The sequence below is a fragment of the Larus michahellis genome, chromosome 4 (assembly GCF_964199755.1).
Source record: "Larus michahellis chromosome 4, bLarMic1.1, whole genome shotgun sequence".
NCBI lineage: Eukaryota > Metazoa > Chordata > Aves > Charadriiformes > Laridae > Larus > Larus michahellis.
The window spans coordinates 15,022,758-15,039,893 of record NC_133899.1 but is presented as its reverse complement, the minus strand read 5'-3'; the positions used below and the strand labels follow the sequence as shown (position 1 = coordinate 15,039,893).

At 39.1% G+C, this 17,136-nt stretch overlaps 1 protein-coding gene across 2 annotated transcripts in view; it reads right to left on the bottom strand.

Annotated features, from left to right (window-relative positions):
• Positions 1-2,402: 2,402 nt before the first annotated feature.
• LONP2 (lon peptidase 2, peroxisomal) overlaps positions 2,403-17,136 on the bottom strand; it is a 47,643-nt gene continuing 32,909 nt past the window's right edge. For both annotated transcript variants that reach the window (XM_074583071.1, XM_074583072.1), the window contains 4 exons: positions 14,578-14,720; positions 7,252-7,459; positions 5,779-5,969; positions 2,403-4,018 (listed from right to left, as the gene is read on the bottom strand). In XM_074583071.1, coding sequence (XP_074439172.1) covers positions 3,797-4,018; positions 5,779-5,969; positions 7,252-7,459; positions 14,578-14,720 — 764 coding nt within the window. In that variant the 3' untranslated portion in view covers positions 2,403-3,796. The remainder of the gene's footprint in view (positions 4,019-5,778; positions 5,970-7,251; positions 7,460-14,577; positions 14,721-17,136) is intronic.

Here is a 17,136-nt window from a genome sequence, read left to right as displayed (position 1 = left end):
CACTGTCTTAACTTTCTTACTGGAAGTTGATCTATTAAGACAACTCCTGTTCGTGTTTTTTTGATGCGTGATGAGGTAAGTAGTTCTACAGGTAAGGAACATAAATTCCATCAGGTTGGATTAATAAAATGCTACAGAAACGTTTGGCTTCATGTAGTGAAAGTAAAAAGTTTCACTTCTTAAAAGTTGCTATTTAGGCTGTTCAAACTGTGCACAGATTTCATTTAAAAGATGTACCGTGGTACCTTGTGACAGCAGGTAAATGCTTCAAAAACTCCTGCAGTCTAGCATTTTTTCCTTATGAATATACAACTAATTGCAGTCTTTTAAATTCAATAATTATTCTCACCTGATGAAGCTTGTCTACATTCACCTCAGGTTTGTCTTCTGCTCTATTGACAGAAACTTGGCTAATACCTGAAATATTTTTAGAGGAACCCACTGACTCACCATCTCCCTGGCGAGTGGCTTGGACTGACGTTGGCCTGCCCAGGTTATCCGATTGTCGGCTCCAGGTGTGTTCCAGCAATAGATTGCAGAGAGTTGGTAAAACCCCTCTGCAGGCTGATACTTGCCATTAGAGAGCAGCAGGGGCTGCGTAAGCACGAGTTGCGTAAGAGACTTCTCTGCTGCTGCTTGTACTTGTGTCCCCAAGAGAACCTTAAAACCTCGTTGGGCTGATCTGCAGCCATTTTATTTAGGCTAGAACCAGCTGAAGCTCAAGACTATACTTTGAAGGGGACTTTAAAAATTGCATTTGCAGTGAGCCAGCTGCTGTGGGTGGACAGTTTTTTTATGTTTTACAGATGACAAATGCTATAGCATAACTACCGTGTGCTCATTTGCTGTAATGTCAACTAGTATTACTCCATTTGGTGTTTAAAACAGTATCTGTATAAAAAATTTGACATCCATCATCAGATGGAACGAGCAAACAAATTATGCTTAGGCCGAGATCCTCAAAAGTATTAGAAGCCTAATTCAGTGGATCTCCTCGAAAGCGTTTGAGGATCTGGTAAGTCAGCTACAATCTGTTATATCTAGAAAAGAAAACATACTAGAAATCTGTACAGTTTACTACTGTAGCTAAAATAAACGGTGTATTAAAGCCTGGCATTGTCTTAACACTAGCTGTTTATTTTAGAAAGTACTATTTTACTCTCCTGTACTGGGAAAGAGTATTCAAATGGGTCTTTAGTAGATGAAATGCAGTAGAGCTTACATTTGTCCACTAGCATTACCTCCACTGTTTTTCACTGCCCTTAAAAAAAAAAAAAAAAAAACCAAAAAAAAACAAACAAACAAAGCTTTAAAAGGAAAATGTTTGACAAATGTCATGTTAATATTTGGGTTCTGTTTTGACATTTCTTGCTAGTTCTTGTTTGCAGTAGTGCTTTAAAATTAAAGCAGGTGAACTGTTTTGTATTGCTGCCTATACTGTTGTATTATCCCGGATCTTTTCAAAGCTACTATGATTAAAGTATGAATTGCACTAGTGGGATAGTTGTTATCTGTAGCGATTTATAGTGTGGATAGAGGAAAGGAGCCACCACTGCTGTTTACCTTTGGTAAGCTTACTTCTGGTATATTCTGAGGGACACCTTTAATATCAGGTACCATTTAACTGGCAGTTGCAGAGCAGAATAATCCGTACTGTATTGGAATTATTTTAAAAGTTCTTTACTGTTCTGGCTTGCTGCTGCACAGTGTTTTTCTTAACAGCGTTCAGTGAAAGCAAAAGAAAAGGCACTATAATGTGTCTGTCTATATCTATCTGATATAATGGGTAACACATAAGTTTTATTTTAAAATCCTCAACAACATAACATAACCAGTCAGCTCTGCACGCAGGAACATGAAAAGCTGTAAGTAAATGCCTATTAATATCTTCAGAGTAGCATTAAACCCTCACCTTTCAGATAAAGCCCATGGGGACAAGGCTTGTGAGTTGGAGTGATGTGGCAGACAAAGTCACTGCTTAACTTTTCTTGGGAGCGACTCCCTGTTCTGCAGTGAAATCCCTGTGGAAACTTTTTTATTTTTTACAGTAGTTACTATCCCAAAAAAATGCTTTTTTTTTTTTATGTGTATAAGCCGACTGCACTGGAATTCCATGCACGTCTTGTTTTCTCACTAGTGCAAAGTAGTGCAGAACTGTTATTTGATCTGCATTAAGTTTGGTAAAGAATTTTTTTCCCCCTACTGGTTTTGATTAAAGGCAAAGCAGCACGTTAGTTACCCTACCTTTCTGGTCTTTTACTGATTGTCTAGTTTCTTTGCACTTTTTGTGTTCAAGTATTTTGTAAGGCAGAAAGTATTCCCAGTCTCCCTGTTGCCTCTTATCCTCGGAACTCGGCTAGTGAATGGCTAAGAGTAGAATTCTTAAAATACTGAAACAAAAGGGGGTTTTATTTGTATCACTTTATTAGATGAAGAAATCATTAGTAACACAGGTGCAGAAATACCCACTGAATTTATCGCTATCATCAGTGCTATTCTGTTGCTGGTACATCAGCTCTCGTCTATGGAGATGAAGGCAAAACACACCATTACTATTGATGTATAGTCTGCTCCTGTAACAGGCTTTTGCCACTGGTACAGTTTGCATTTCATAAGCACACTTGGCTTTGTTTCAGAATTAATGAGCAAGAGGAGAATGTAACATTCTGGGTTTTCGCTTGTGGTTCACCTTAGTATAAAACAATGAAAGACTCAAGGATCTTACATAAGTTTACATTTCTATCTTCACTAACATTCAAGGGAAGGTGAGAGACAAAGCTATCAACTGCGATGGGATACTGACAGACTTTTTTAAAGTATTCACAGTATGCAGTACTAATGCAATGTAGTGATCCAATATTTTCTTGGCATTGTTTAAATGGATTTAATTTTTATAGGCTAAACGCTGAATGTAGGCATCCCAGAGTCACATTGATTTGTGTCAGGTAAGAACGAAGGACATGTACTTTGTACCTCCAAAACGTTACCAGGCTTTTTCATAAAGTCTTCAAGTGTGCTCCGCCTGCTTCTGGTGCTGCGAGTACCACTCTGCATACGTGAGCGTCGGTGCCTTATCTCCCTTCCGACACAAGAATCCGTACCTGTCAGTTCTTGAGTTGCTTCCTGTATTCAGGTTTGGAAAATGACGTCTGCATTGACCTTGCTACAAACTAGAGGTGCGTGTTGAAAGGACCTACTAACTTAATTTAGCCCATATTGCTTCTGTTCAAATCCCTTAAGCATATTTTTTAGATTTCAAAACCCTCACTTTTCCTGGGGTGCTACTTACTGCTCCTTAGTACATTATCTCCTAAACAAGTAAACTCTTGCGCTAAGTGAGTTTGCTTTTCGGTAACAAGCCCGTCTATTAGACTCTTGCTGTGCTGCATTTGCTGCAATTTGCGTTCTTTGAATATCGCTCACAGAATTGCGTTATTATTCCATTTGTGGGTGTGTCCTCTTTAAAGATGTAATCAGCCCCTGACATTTACATACATACATACATGCCAGATAAGCTAAGGAATTGGTTCTCAACAGTTTCAGCTTTCTCAGGCTTCAATCTACCAGGAAAGGGGTAGTTTTTTCAAGATTTTTTGCTGATAATAGTAAAAAGCAGCAAATGCCCATAAGGTGTGGTTTCAGGGTGTTAACTGCTGAAGTAATGTTTTTATTTTGATTGCATTTACACCCACATTTAAACAATCAAGTTCAGCTCATAGTTGTACTTGATTCATACATAATAGAGATCAATTAATATCAGCTAAGTTTGATACAGTCCTAATCTTGGCCTGTCTGCTTAAAGTTTACTATTCAAGCGCTCAACTCTGGGCTTAACGGCAAATCCTCCATCGAAAGCTGCATTAAGAACTTCATCGAGACAGCTTGCCAGAACAAATGTCAAGTCTTGCCGCACGTTCACTGCAATTTCCTCAAGATCTTTTTCATTTCTTTGAGGAATGATAATTCTCTTCAGTCCAGCTCGGTGTGCTGCCAGGACTTTGTCTTTAATTCCCCCAACCTAATCAGGAGAAAAAAATATATGTAAAAAAAACCCACGACACTAATCTAATAGAGTAATTAGTGTAACAAATCACATCAGGAGTTAAATTTTAATGAAAGGTTCTCCTTCCCCCAGTCATTTAGGAAAGCAATTAAAAATGCAGCAGTAGTTTTATCTTATTACATGCTTAATGAGGGAAATATGTTAATATACTACACTACCCTTTCTGTAACAGTTAATAACGAGGAAAAAAATAACAAATATAGGAATGCAAATACAAGAGTATCAATATCGGAAAAGTAATTAATTTTCAGGAATTTTTTTCTTAAGAAAGATGGCCTTAACTCAGATTTTTCGTATGGCATGCTGAAATCCTGCACCTACCTTAGAGCAGAGGATTTTCAAGATAAAGGCAGTATTAGGTTTAGGGGAAAACAGTCTTAAGGATGCAATGCCACACAATAAATAGAATTGCGCAACAGAAAGCGCACGGAAAAGCAGACCTGTGCTCCAGAACTGCCCTGTGGCTTTGTGCTAGACAAACAGGCATCACTTCAAGTTTGTAATGAGATGTAAAGAGGGGGTTTAAATTATTCGTTTTTCTTTGTCACAGCTGTAGCTTCTTCCCCTTGAACTCTTTTCTAATCCTATTTAAAGACCATCTCACAGAAGAAACCTGTAATTTGGGATGCTTTAGAGGAAAGGAAAGCCTTGTATTACAGCACAGAGGGCACCATTGAGGCTGCTCTAAAGGGAGGCAGTAGCGAACCCTGAGTCCTCACGGTGATCGCTCCAGTCTGGACAACGCTACGGACCCATTGCTTGCTTTCAGGCAGCAGAGGCAGTTGACGGCACGCTCCTATGAAGTTACTAATAGTAAGATTCTAGACACCATTCAGAAAGAAGGTCAACCTGGTTTAGCATTTACAGATACCTAATCTTTGCACTCACCTTAAACAATAAGCAAAATTTGGTCACTGGTGCAATAAAGGCAATTTATTTGGCAAGCTAAGCAAACGCGCACTAGATCAGGGTTAATGCAGTGTTTATTTTTTCACTAGAGCCTTGAACAAGAGGCACTCTTCTCAGTCCAACTGCGGCCAGAACACCAGTTCAGAGAGCCTTCTGGTCTGCTACCTGAGCGTCTCGTCTCTGCTTTACTCTCTATGGCACGAAACAAAATACTCTTTTCCAGCTTCATCCTTACTTTGTCCATCATTTGTCATGAGACGATAAAACCATATCTGCTTAATCACTGTTTGAAAACTTCCCTTTGCCCTCATGCTTTGAAAAGGCTTTATGGGACACCATTCAGCTGAACTGTATACACAGAACAAAATTTAAGAATCTAAAATTACATGTATAGAGATGGCTTCAGGAGTCACCTATACGCAATTACTGTCAGAGCTTTATGAAACAACTTTTCAAAGAAACTGGAGATACTTCTGTAGGAATAGTTTGAGGAAGGACATTTAGAAATTGCAATACGTATTTTGGAATCATCTTGAATTTTAAGATTTCTAGGTTTCCTTTCTAACTACATATCTTAATGTGCTTTCCCTGAAGCCAGTATCAAGGCCAGCTTTATTATTAAATGCAAAGCAGACAGAGGAGGGTGCAGCGCTACAGCAGCCTCTTACACCTGCCACAGAAGAGCCTGGACTGCTGCTCAGGAATGATCCTGCAAGGCTTTGCTTTTGTAAATGCCTATAAACAGATTTCATATCCAGAATATAGAGAATTAATACAACTTAGCTTTTTTCTCAAATGATACTTACTGGAAGAACAAGGCCTCTTAGTGTAATTTCTCCTGTCATGGCTACATCTGAACACACCAGCCGCCCACTGAAGAGTGAAGCAAGACAGGTTACTATGGTAACGCCAGCAGATGGTCCATCTTTTGTGACAGCTCCAGCTGGGAAGTGCAGATGGATGTCAGTGTTGTCAAGGAGATCAAAACTTCCAGAAGCTTAAGGAAAAAAAGAATGGTTTGAATGTGAAAAACCTAAACCCATTTTGTTCCTGGTCTTTATGCTAAAAACCCACCAGAGAACTAAATCTTAGCGTAATTTTTTAACAGTAGGCTGAAAAAACACCACTATGTTGCAGAGGCCCTAAAAAAACCCAAAGAAAAATAAAACCCAAAAGGCTTTCCTACAACCAGTTTCCAGGCAAAACCATAACAAGTTAACCAATAAGCTCCACATTTGCACGTGCTGGGAAATCCAGAGTTGGGATAATGTAGAAAGCAAGGGATTCCTACATAGAATTTTTAGGGTTTTTTATGTCCCAAACCATAATGTCAATTTTCAATGAACATACACAAAATCAGCACTGCACAGAACACGGGATTAGCCTGTATTATAAAGTAAATCCATCATTTATATCTTTTCACCGTACTTAACCTGTAGGATGTAACAGTGTAAGCCAGAGAGGGAAATGTATATACAGTTAATGCCAGTTGCATTTCATACATTGATCCAATTTAGGGTTTTTAACCTATCTAAGCTTCCATAAATAAGGATATGGACAATTATTTGACTGTTCAGTGAATGATCAACCTAGAAAGCACATTTCCAGAACTCTTGGGAGGTTCAAACAAAAAAGAACAGTTAAAAATTTCTTGGCTGAATCCTGTTGCGCTGCAGTTCACCAGCTGCCATACAAACCCAACTAATTCTCAAAATACTAAGACTATGGAAACCTACATTTAACAGAAACTGTGTCAGTTTTAGAAGAAAACTACAGACTTGTGTATCTATATCCACATCACAAAGGGACGGCTGGAAAGCTTGAAGGTAAAAATGAGTGAGAGGCAGCGTCTGCCTCAACTAAGGAGAAGCACCTTGGCGCAGGGGCTGCCCGCAGCCTTCCAGGCTTTGCAGGGAGGGCCAATGTGCAGTGACAACTCAGGTTCTGCCTGGACTCCCCTGTTTGCCAGGCCACTAACACCTCAGCTGGGCAGGAATCGGGAAAAGAACTACAAAAAGGAACTCCAGAGCTGATTTCATCCTCAGTGTAGCACTGATTGCTGGAAAAGCCTTTCTCTGTTAACACAATACATTTCCATAATGAGCATGAGTAACTTCCACTGTTACTCAGCAATGTTAAAATGTCAAGGTTTAGGACATTTAATTTCCATGCAATATTAATGCTTCTTGCATAATGCATCCCAGCAGTAAGAGGCGAATGGATGCATACAATCTCTGTGATACAATACAGCTACGCGTTGTCACTTTTTCCCAACCTACCGTTGGTTAACTGGTATCTCTTCGCATTGCTGCGCAACCAGCTGATTGCAAGATGCGCCGACTCCTTCATAACATCTCCCAGTTGACCAGTCAAAGTAAGCTGACCTTCTCCATCCATGCGACTGGCTTCCACAAACATGATCTCTCCCCCTAAGGGAGTCCAGGCCAAGCCTATGGCTACTCCTGGCTGGCTTAAGCGTTCAGACACCTGAAGGAAAATAACACAAGAAACAGTTTAGGGAACAGTCATAACAACGCTATCACAAAAAAAATGTGATAGTTGCCTTCAAAACAACCGTACCCATTAAAACACCACAGTTAAGCTCAAGTGTCTCATCTCCTTTTTTTTTCTTTTCTTTTTTCTCTTAATGCAGCAGTAATTCTACATTATGTGTAAACATTAATTACAGACTAGGATGTGGCTGCTCAGCTTAAAGCAATGGCAAACATCTGGGGTATCATTCTTGAAACCTTCCCCATCCCCAAAAGCTCAATGAGAATCTTTCTCCTCACTTCAAAGGACTTCAAGTATTTAGTCAATCCTGACTGAATGCTTGTATGACTTAGTCCATCTGCTAGAGGTATATTTGCCCTGACTCTCTTACTTGTATAAAAAAGCCAATATTGCTCCCAAATATTACCTAAAAGCCTCTTAAAGGTGGTTTCATTGCCTGAACTACTGTCAGACAACGCACGGATCTTCTTCATTGCAAACATTTATAAATAATTTTGAATAATGAAAACAGGAGTCTACCGACAGGGCTGCTGGCAGGCTAGATATGAAAGACACGGGAAGTCGGACTGACTCTATTAGTAACTACACGCAGTTAAGCAACCTCTACCCCACACAAGACTCTGACCTGCCAACCTACAAGTCTGCCTGTGCCCCGGCACTGATGAGAACAATGGGGGTCTGAACCCCAGCCTCCTGTGTTAAGAGAAGGAAAGAGACACAGCGTGTATTCCATGAAAGTTCCAGTTTGTTGGTTTTTTTTTTTTTTCCTTCGTCTGAGAGATTCTTTTAGAATATACAGAAAGTCCTTTTGTTTTCCTGAGCTTCAAGGAGTTGAAGAAACCCTGACGAGAGATCATCCACCTAATCAGCACCTTCTGAACTCCCAAGTTATGTATTTATTACAAGGCAGAAAAGAAACTGGATGAATTTTTACTGTGTCAGGCAGTGCCTAGAGCAAAAGACAAATATTCCTTTGTAAAATAAAGGAATAGGCCCCTTTTAAAATAATTTTGTCTTTTACTGAAATGCAGAATTGAGTCTGAAAGGGATGAATTCTTCATTAAATTGTTTAGAGAATTTAAAGAAATGTTTCATTTCTTGGGTAGAAAACAAGCCAAAGGAACCTCAAAACAGAACTATAGTAAAAGAATTCCAATTCTGATATCTGCAGTTCTAGTTAGGTTAAAATTTCTCAAACTATTTTTGTCACTTCTAAGCACATTTAACAGTCCATTTTATACTAATTGCAAATCCAGAGCAATAAACTGGTTTTTTTTCCCCGCTACCATCAACTCATTCTGCACTACACAACTCGCCATCATCTGAATGCTTTCGTTTTGCTGCCTTCCAAGAGCCAGCAGCGAAGTGAACTGCTCAGACTTTGTACAGACGCTGAAAAGGCAAAGCTCTGTATACACAAAGTTGACTTGCTTTTAACCACCAGCCCAGCTGCAAGGTCAGAGGAATCTGTGCAGCAGCCTGTCCAGCCGCACACCTTTGGTCCAGAGGCAGAAATACCCCTACGGCCCCGCTGTGAGCTGGCTGTACTAGAAATACTGCCATTTGTGAGCTCCAAAGATAGTAAGGTATTATGTATCCTAGTCCCTTACTAAAATGCCTCTCTATAAGTCCACCAGAAACGCTGCTGCAAGTCCCCAAGTAGTACCTGGGGCTAAAGCTTTCTAAGCCAAACCGCAGCAGTGGACTACCTGAGCAGAACAATCTCGCCTTCCATCAAGTTATCAGAACAAGAGCTCTCCTTCTCAATAGGAGCCAAACATTAATATTTTAGTATTAGGCTTAAATCCATCCCCATCATAAAAGAATCAAAATCAAGACCATAAAACTATTAATGTTCAGGTTTCTCTTTCCTGTTTCACAAATAGAAAACAGCTTCCTTTATGCAATAAGAGTGAACAGCTATTCACTCTACAGCTGGTACCTCTGATACTGGCCAAAAGAGATGCATATTTTAAAAAAAATAAGCTCATTTACAAATACACAAGTTGTGCTACTTGTAGCTGTAGGCAACTCAGATATATGACAGGAACAACTTGGTCATGCAGGAGAGTTGGTGAAGAAAAAAAAAAAAGGCGGCATTTGAAGTCCTACAAGAATAAATTAAACATACATGCTTCTTGTTATAATTTCTGATTTTGTATTATATGCTTTGCCAAATGCTATACTGAACTATCAAGTGCTGTCTTCTAAGTTTGATGACTAAGATTTGAAATGTGACCTTCCCTCAGGATCACTATTTCTTGGTTTGAGGGAAATTAGCCCAAGTCTGACTGTAGCAAAGCCACACTGACCCAGGGACTGCTGGTGCAAACCAGACCCCGGGTGTCAGGCGAGAGAAGCAGCAGAGCCGGTGGGAGGGAGGCAGCCAGTGACTGCACTTATCTCCCGGTACAGCAAAGGCAGCCACGCAGCCCCTCTCCTTCGTTCTCTTGTGGCTCACAGTTACATATTTTGAACAACATCATGTCATTTGCTTTTATTAGCATTATTTAGCTACAATGGCTGTTTCTTCTCCTAGCATTTAAGGAAATTGTATGTAATAGATATTTTATCTTATCAAGCATTTTACCTTATCAAACATTTTCATTTTTGTTAAGTTTCTATATCCATTCCCTGTATTTTATTAGTTACAGTGACTTACTCTGATTAGCTTTGTAATTGCTTAGTAACTCAGGTTGACAAAAATCAATTCATCTTGGTTAAACTGCAATCCAACAACACTGAAGCATTCTCCTTTACACTTGAGACAATCATGCATTTTGGCAGGCTGTCATGGTTTTACGCATTTCAGGTATAACGAACAAAAGTAACTGTTCGTACCCTCGCCCATCCCAAAGCAGATATCAACAGGGTTGCTGGCTCCGTTTTTTTTGTTTTCTTTTCCTTTTTTTGGACTGAATGTTAGCACTGTTTCTAACTGTATATCAACTCAAACCAGTTTACAGACTAATTCCACTGTTTGAGAGCTCAGGGGCAGAAAACAGCAAACATGACTGAAGATCAAACATCAAATGGTTCTAAACGCTCATCATTTATCTGGCATCAGTACAAACTCCTTGCTCTAGCCTCAGACTAGGTAGGAACCTCCTCCTACTTTCACAAGTGAGTTGAGATCTGGTAAGAGAAACTAGGTGTGTAGTAAGCATTAATCACCTTTCAGCCACTGTTCTTCACAGTAAACTGGCAGCCTCAGAGGCCAGCAACTTCTCTCGCTGCACTACTAGAGAGTGTACCACCTCTACTGCAACCTCCTCTCCTGCACCTTAACCGATGCGTGGTGACAGGCATGATACATGTCTTCAGAAAAGACCCTTGAAAATCCCTGAAAACACACACACACAAAACCCCATACAACACTCGGAGGAGCAGTTCCTTATATTACATTAAATGTACCCATGAAGTGTTACTGTGAGCTCCACAAGACTCTGGCACCTCTGAATATTTTATTCTCACAAAAAGTTAGAGGAATTTAAATTAGAAAAAATCCTAGCTTACACTTTTTAAACAATTTCAATTAAAAATGACCATTAGAATCAGCTGATGACCGGTCATGTCTGTCAGATAACGGAAGAAGAGGCCACTGACCTACATAAACAGTCTTGGTTTTCGAAAATTTTTGTAGATGAGACCTACCCAGCTACAGTTTAGCTGTAATCTCAAAAGATGAACATATTGCCAGATATATTTTAGCTGCCTGGACACCGCAAAATTAAAGTCTTAACATTTAGAGCAGTTATTTATTTTCAAATATTTAAGGTTATTCCAAGATAAAGGAAAAGAGACATCATCCACAAGTCTGCAGTTTTGGAGTTACTTTATAAGTCAGCATAATTGACAAAAGGCTATTAAGTCACTGATTTGTAATGGGCAGATGAGAACCAGCCCTAAGTTACTTGCTGGCCTTTAGGATCTTTGTTATCCTTCCACAAGTTCTCCCAGCCTGACGGTATAAACCTTGTTTCGTATAAACCTTCCCCAGCAAACCACTGCAGCTCCCCTCTAAGGGAAGAGGATTTCACAGAAATACCACCACAAGACTGATATTTCTTAGATAAAAATGCCTATCTAAACCTGTGCTTTGTACAGGTTTTGCTTCCTTCGTTAGAATTGCGTATGTCCCACGAAACAGAGTTATTCTTTTATGGCATCTGCACTTTGATTTCCTAGTCTAGGTAATTTCACTGACCTAGAACTTTTGTCACTTCAGCTTAACTCACATTATGAGGATACAGACTAATTCCGATGGGCTCGCTTGTGGTGCCAATAACGTTTTGTTAACTGATCAGAATTAAGGGTTGAAAGAAAGAAAGAAAGAAAAGCTAAAATCCAAGTCAAAAGAGAAATACTTCATTATAAACACTCTGGATATGTCATAAACCCTTTCTCCCAAAAGCGTGCTATGCTGAAACATTTCATTAAATCTTTTACAGTTCAAACTACTGTCAAGATTATTCTTCCAAAGCCTTACTATGTGATTTATTCCAACATTTGTTCTGTAGGGTGACACACAAGATTATTTATTTGTGATAAATGAATTAATCCTGCAAGTACGAGCCAAGTATTCTGTCATGCCTTTCTGTTGGGAGACCTGCAGAAAATATACAAGCAATGCACTGGAAAGCTGAAAGATGGATCACTTATTTTAAGGTATTCCCTGAAGGACCACAGATCAATTAAGTCATGCCATGTTTTCAGTTCTATTTGCTCAGTGTCATCCAAGTACTGACACGGTGGCTGCCTCCATTGTATCTTTATTTCAACTAATTGTAAATGGCAAAATGCAGGTCAAAGGTGAAGCTTTAAAGGCTAGAGAGAGAGACACGCTGCAGACTACAAAACCAGAAAAAAACACCAGCAGCCCATCTGAAACGCCTGTCACTGAGACAGGAGCTATACTCTTCATCTGAAAGAATCTTGGGGGCACTTGAGAAAATTCAAAGGAATAATAGGTCAGCTGGGAAAATCCATTAAAGCAGGAGTTACGTGGCTATCTGGGCAATTTACATGGGAAGAACCATAAAGCATGTACTGAGAAATATTTACTCATTAATAAATACAGCAAATAGTACATGAAAATAAATCCTGAGCTGCTCAGGGAATTGATGCTGTGTGGATTCATCTCTAGTTCTATTTATGCACTGCTTAATTTGCCTGCTAAATATGGAAGCATTTAAAAAACCTTTGATACGCAGGTCAAAAGCTTCAGTCAGTCTTATTGCAGCTTATAGAGGCCAGCGGATCCATGCAATGCTTATATGCATATTCATGGCAACTCTTCATGCAAAAAAACCCCCCAACCTAGCGCTCATGTATTTGTATATTTGGAATTAAGAACCACACTTGCACTACTTAGTCCTGCAGAAAAAGGCCAAAATAGCAGAAAAATTCAGTTCAATTTACTACAATGGGTTTACGTGCCTCTGTAATTCAAGCACTAAAAAGCCAAATGATCCTGTAGTGCTTTAATGCCAAAGACCAGGTGTCTGAAGTATTTAACATATTTCGAAATGAAAATTCAGGTAGAATGTTATTTCTCTGAAAAAAATCCACACGCTATTTTTCAGTAATTGTTTCTAAAAGTCAGGTAGTGAGAAAGAGATAGACAGACTAGTAGAAATTTCCACTGGAGTATTACAAATGGTCTGGTGGCTGGTCATTCCAAATCAAGCTAAAGTATATCCACACCACCTTCTTAATTAAAATGGCCTTAAACTATCTTATGTGATTTTATTATTGGGCATAGAGGCTTCTGAGGGATGAAAAGAAAGAACTTAAGTTGCTTAAAATAAAGTGATTTGCCTGAGGAGCAATCTCTTCTAATTTCTGAAAGTAAAAAGAAATAAATCAGAACACAAATGACCAATGTGAAAAACCTCAGCCAAGAGAGTCATAAGGTACTGGTCTCTTGATCACCTCCCTCTTCCTTGCCTCCCATTCCCCCCAGCTTCCACTGCTACCATCATCATCCCCTACACAATCAGTAGAATGCTGTCTTCTTGCAACTTGTTTCCTCATTTCCGTTTCTTCATTAAGAATGTCTTCCATGATAAAAATCTTCATATCCAAAAACCTCAGTTCAGGTCTAAAAACTCATTTATTTCTTCCTGCTTTGCCTGCACATCTTGTTCCCTTTTTATCTTCCAAATCTCATTGGAGTCTCGTTCTCTCATCTAGGAGAGAAGAATTATCTCAGGAAGGTTCTTAAAAGTTTGAATTTTCTCTCTTCTGCAAGTTTTCCCTTCATTTCTATTTTCTCCATAACTTACTGGTTTACAGATCTTTTCTCCAGGATAAAGACGGAAGCATTTAGCGTTCCATCAGCAACTGGTTTCCTGTCATAGTGATATATACTACTTACACTCGGTCACTTCACCTGGACCTGAAGTAAAGCAGAGAGAATAACTGCCATGTAAATGCTGAAAAGAGAAACCCAAACTAACAAACTACTTTAACTGATGGCATTTTCATAGAATGTAGCAAAACACAGCTGAGAGAAAGAGAAAATTCTGGAATATGCCTACTGAGGAGCAGAGCTGGTACTGGGAAGCTGGAGGTGACTGACTGAGCATAAAACATTTTTAATAGCTAAGAGTCATGTTAATCTAAAGAATGTCTGAGAACTTCTGGTGCAAAGTGAAATGGTTTTAATACTCAAAAATGCTGACTGGCTTTAAGGAGCTACGTGGGACAGTCCTTAACACACCTGCCTCCGAGACAGGATTCCTGGGTTCTACTTCTGGGTTCTTTCCCAAGTCCACCCCAAACATCCACCAAACAAAAGCAAAGTTGTTATACACTGAAAAAACATCACCACATTCTTAAGCATTGCTGCAGGCATCTTTGCTAACAATAAGTCATGCCATTACGTTATTTATGTACCCTGAATGAAAACAAACCAAAAACTTCTTTAGGTGAAAAAACGCCTGGTGGAACACAAGGAAACACAATCCTGTTACCAATACATTTTTTTAAAAGTTAATATTGTATAAATTCAGTGAATAGCAATAAAATAGACAACCAGTCAAACCAGACAGAAACAGCAGTCAAGCAGAAACAAATGAGGATGTTACCTCCATTTCATACATGGGTGGCCCCAGGATATCTTTTAAAGCATGGAAATCAATTAAAATCGGCATTTCAGGTGGCAGAGCCAGGTCAGCTGTGTCACTGATGGATTCTGTTTTTGTGTCTTCTGTGACATGCTCTTTGCAATCTAAGAGAAGAAAATCTCATTTAGGATTTGTATCAGTCTTTCTCAACACAGGAATTTTAAAAAATCGTTAACAAAGAAAAATAAAATATTCAAAGAAATGCTCAGAAAGTTCATAAAAGTGTACTTATACCACCTTTCACAAAAATCATGTCAAATTGAAGATAATATGTCATCAAATTTAATTATTAAGCCTAAACACATTCTAATTGTTCAGCAAAGATATTAAATTCAGAGCACTGATAATAGAGATGCGACTCACTTGCTTAAATGCATTTTAAACTAGGTCAAATAGAAAAACAAATTAAATTCATTTAGAACTTTGCACTTTTCATCAGATTTGTGCATAGTATATAACAGTATTTGTAGGAGATGATCATGTTTAACATAGTATTATATAGAATATGGAGCTGAATGTGGAAAGGCTGAAAGTTCAGTAACTACTGTTCTTTTTACTTACGCTTACAACTGCACGCTCTGTGGTCTCCTTCTGCAAGGATTTAAATGCTTAACTTCTGACGCTAATAATTAAGTTCTGTCAAATAAAGTATTGGCCAGATTTACATAAATTGCTTTACCACACAGCTGCATTACTTAGAGCTAGCCTGCATTACAGGCAGTAACATCTCATTTCCCAGTATCCAACAAGGCCAGCATAACTGACTGCTCTGTAACTCTGCCCTCCCCTCTCCACACCCCAATCCTCGCACACATACCCACCCTCAATACCAGCTGACCAGGAACAGGAGAAGCTGCTACATGGAAATCACGTGGAAACCAGCTCCACTGGATGCCTAACGCATCCAGCCTGGTGTGCCACCTCCTTCCAGGCTGTCAGATGGAACCACTGCCCCAACACAGCACAGCCCACCTTCATTGCAGCCTATGCAGCGCATATTCTGACATTACACTTCGTACTTTTATTTTTTGTCTCTTATGGCTATTATGGCTTTACTTAATCATAGAATGGTTTGGGTTGGAAGGGATCTTTAAAAATCATTTGGTCTAATCCCCACCACAGGCAGGGGACACCCTTCTCCAGGATCAGGTGGTTAATTCACATCAAAACTGATGTCCCTTGTTTGTTCAACAGCCAGTTTGACACACAGCACATACAGTCCTTGTTCAGCAAAAAAACAAAACAAACCACCTCAATTCCAGTATAACAACTTCCTCTATGGCTTTTGTCCTGAAATACTATCCTTACACAGGGCTCTGCTCTTTTTGTTGGATGAGGTAATTCAAAGATCAAATTGTTAAGCGTTTTCTGAAACACCTACAGATGTGATACACTCATCAGGAAGGGCTATAAAACCCAATTAAGCCTGACACTTTTGATACTGCAATATACTCAAGCATCATCAAGAAGGGACCACATAGGTAAAGCAATAGTTATGGATTCAAAAGCTCTTTCCTTCCTCTGTTTATAGTACGATTGTATTTCTTACCTATACAATTGTTTCCTTAGCAGGATTTCCTTAAAATTTCTGTTTTCTCTACAAGTGTATGTTCTATACAAAAGTGAATTGTAATGGGGACCATATAAATATCAAAGCCTCAAAACTGTTTTAAATCGGACTACGCTGCCAGTTGTTTGCATGAATAAACTCAAGAACTTAAACACCATTTGTACTAGGCCTAGACTGCACATTTACTTTAGTGACTGTATACAGAAGGAGAATGTAAGCAGGGAGTTATTTCCCCACAGAATTTGATCCAGATGCAAAAGGCTCATTACCATTTTCCCCGAGAGCCCTAAGCAATATTTTAGTGAAACATATCAGAGAAATGAATAATACTTGAACAATCCAGATGTTTCTAAGGTTCTGTGGCAGTTTTATGGCAGCGCCTCCCTGCCCTGAGGCTGCCATTAAGAAAAGCATCGTACACACAGATACAGTGAAGATATTTCTGCCCACCCCAAAACCACAAGCCTAGAGTACATTTGAAGTGATAGTCTGTATTACGTAGGAATGTATACTGAACTTCAGAACTTCTGCGCCATATTTTGTGAAATTTCCCACTGTTGCTTCCTTTCTTTGAATTCTAATTTACTTTCAATGAAGAAACTGTCTTCCTTTGCATATTAATGCATGCATAATAATTGAAGATCCAGGAATTTAAACAATTACAGAACAACACAAATCACTGATCTAATCTATTTAATATAACATTAATAGTGTTCTGTGCTGCAACAGTAATTCTCAGAATGGATGAAGAGAGAATGTTTCCTTTCACAAGACATAACCGCTCCTTTTATTAATCCTGACATATAAAGGCCCCCTTACAGTTAATTTTGTTGCAGTGCAATTCTCACTAATGGCTTCATACAGTACCAAGGAAAACATTCTACATCACCGTTACCATAATAACACCAACTCAGCTTTCATTCAGGACTCAAATCTAATAGTTATTATCC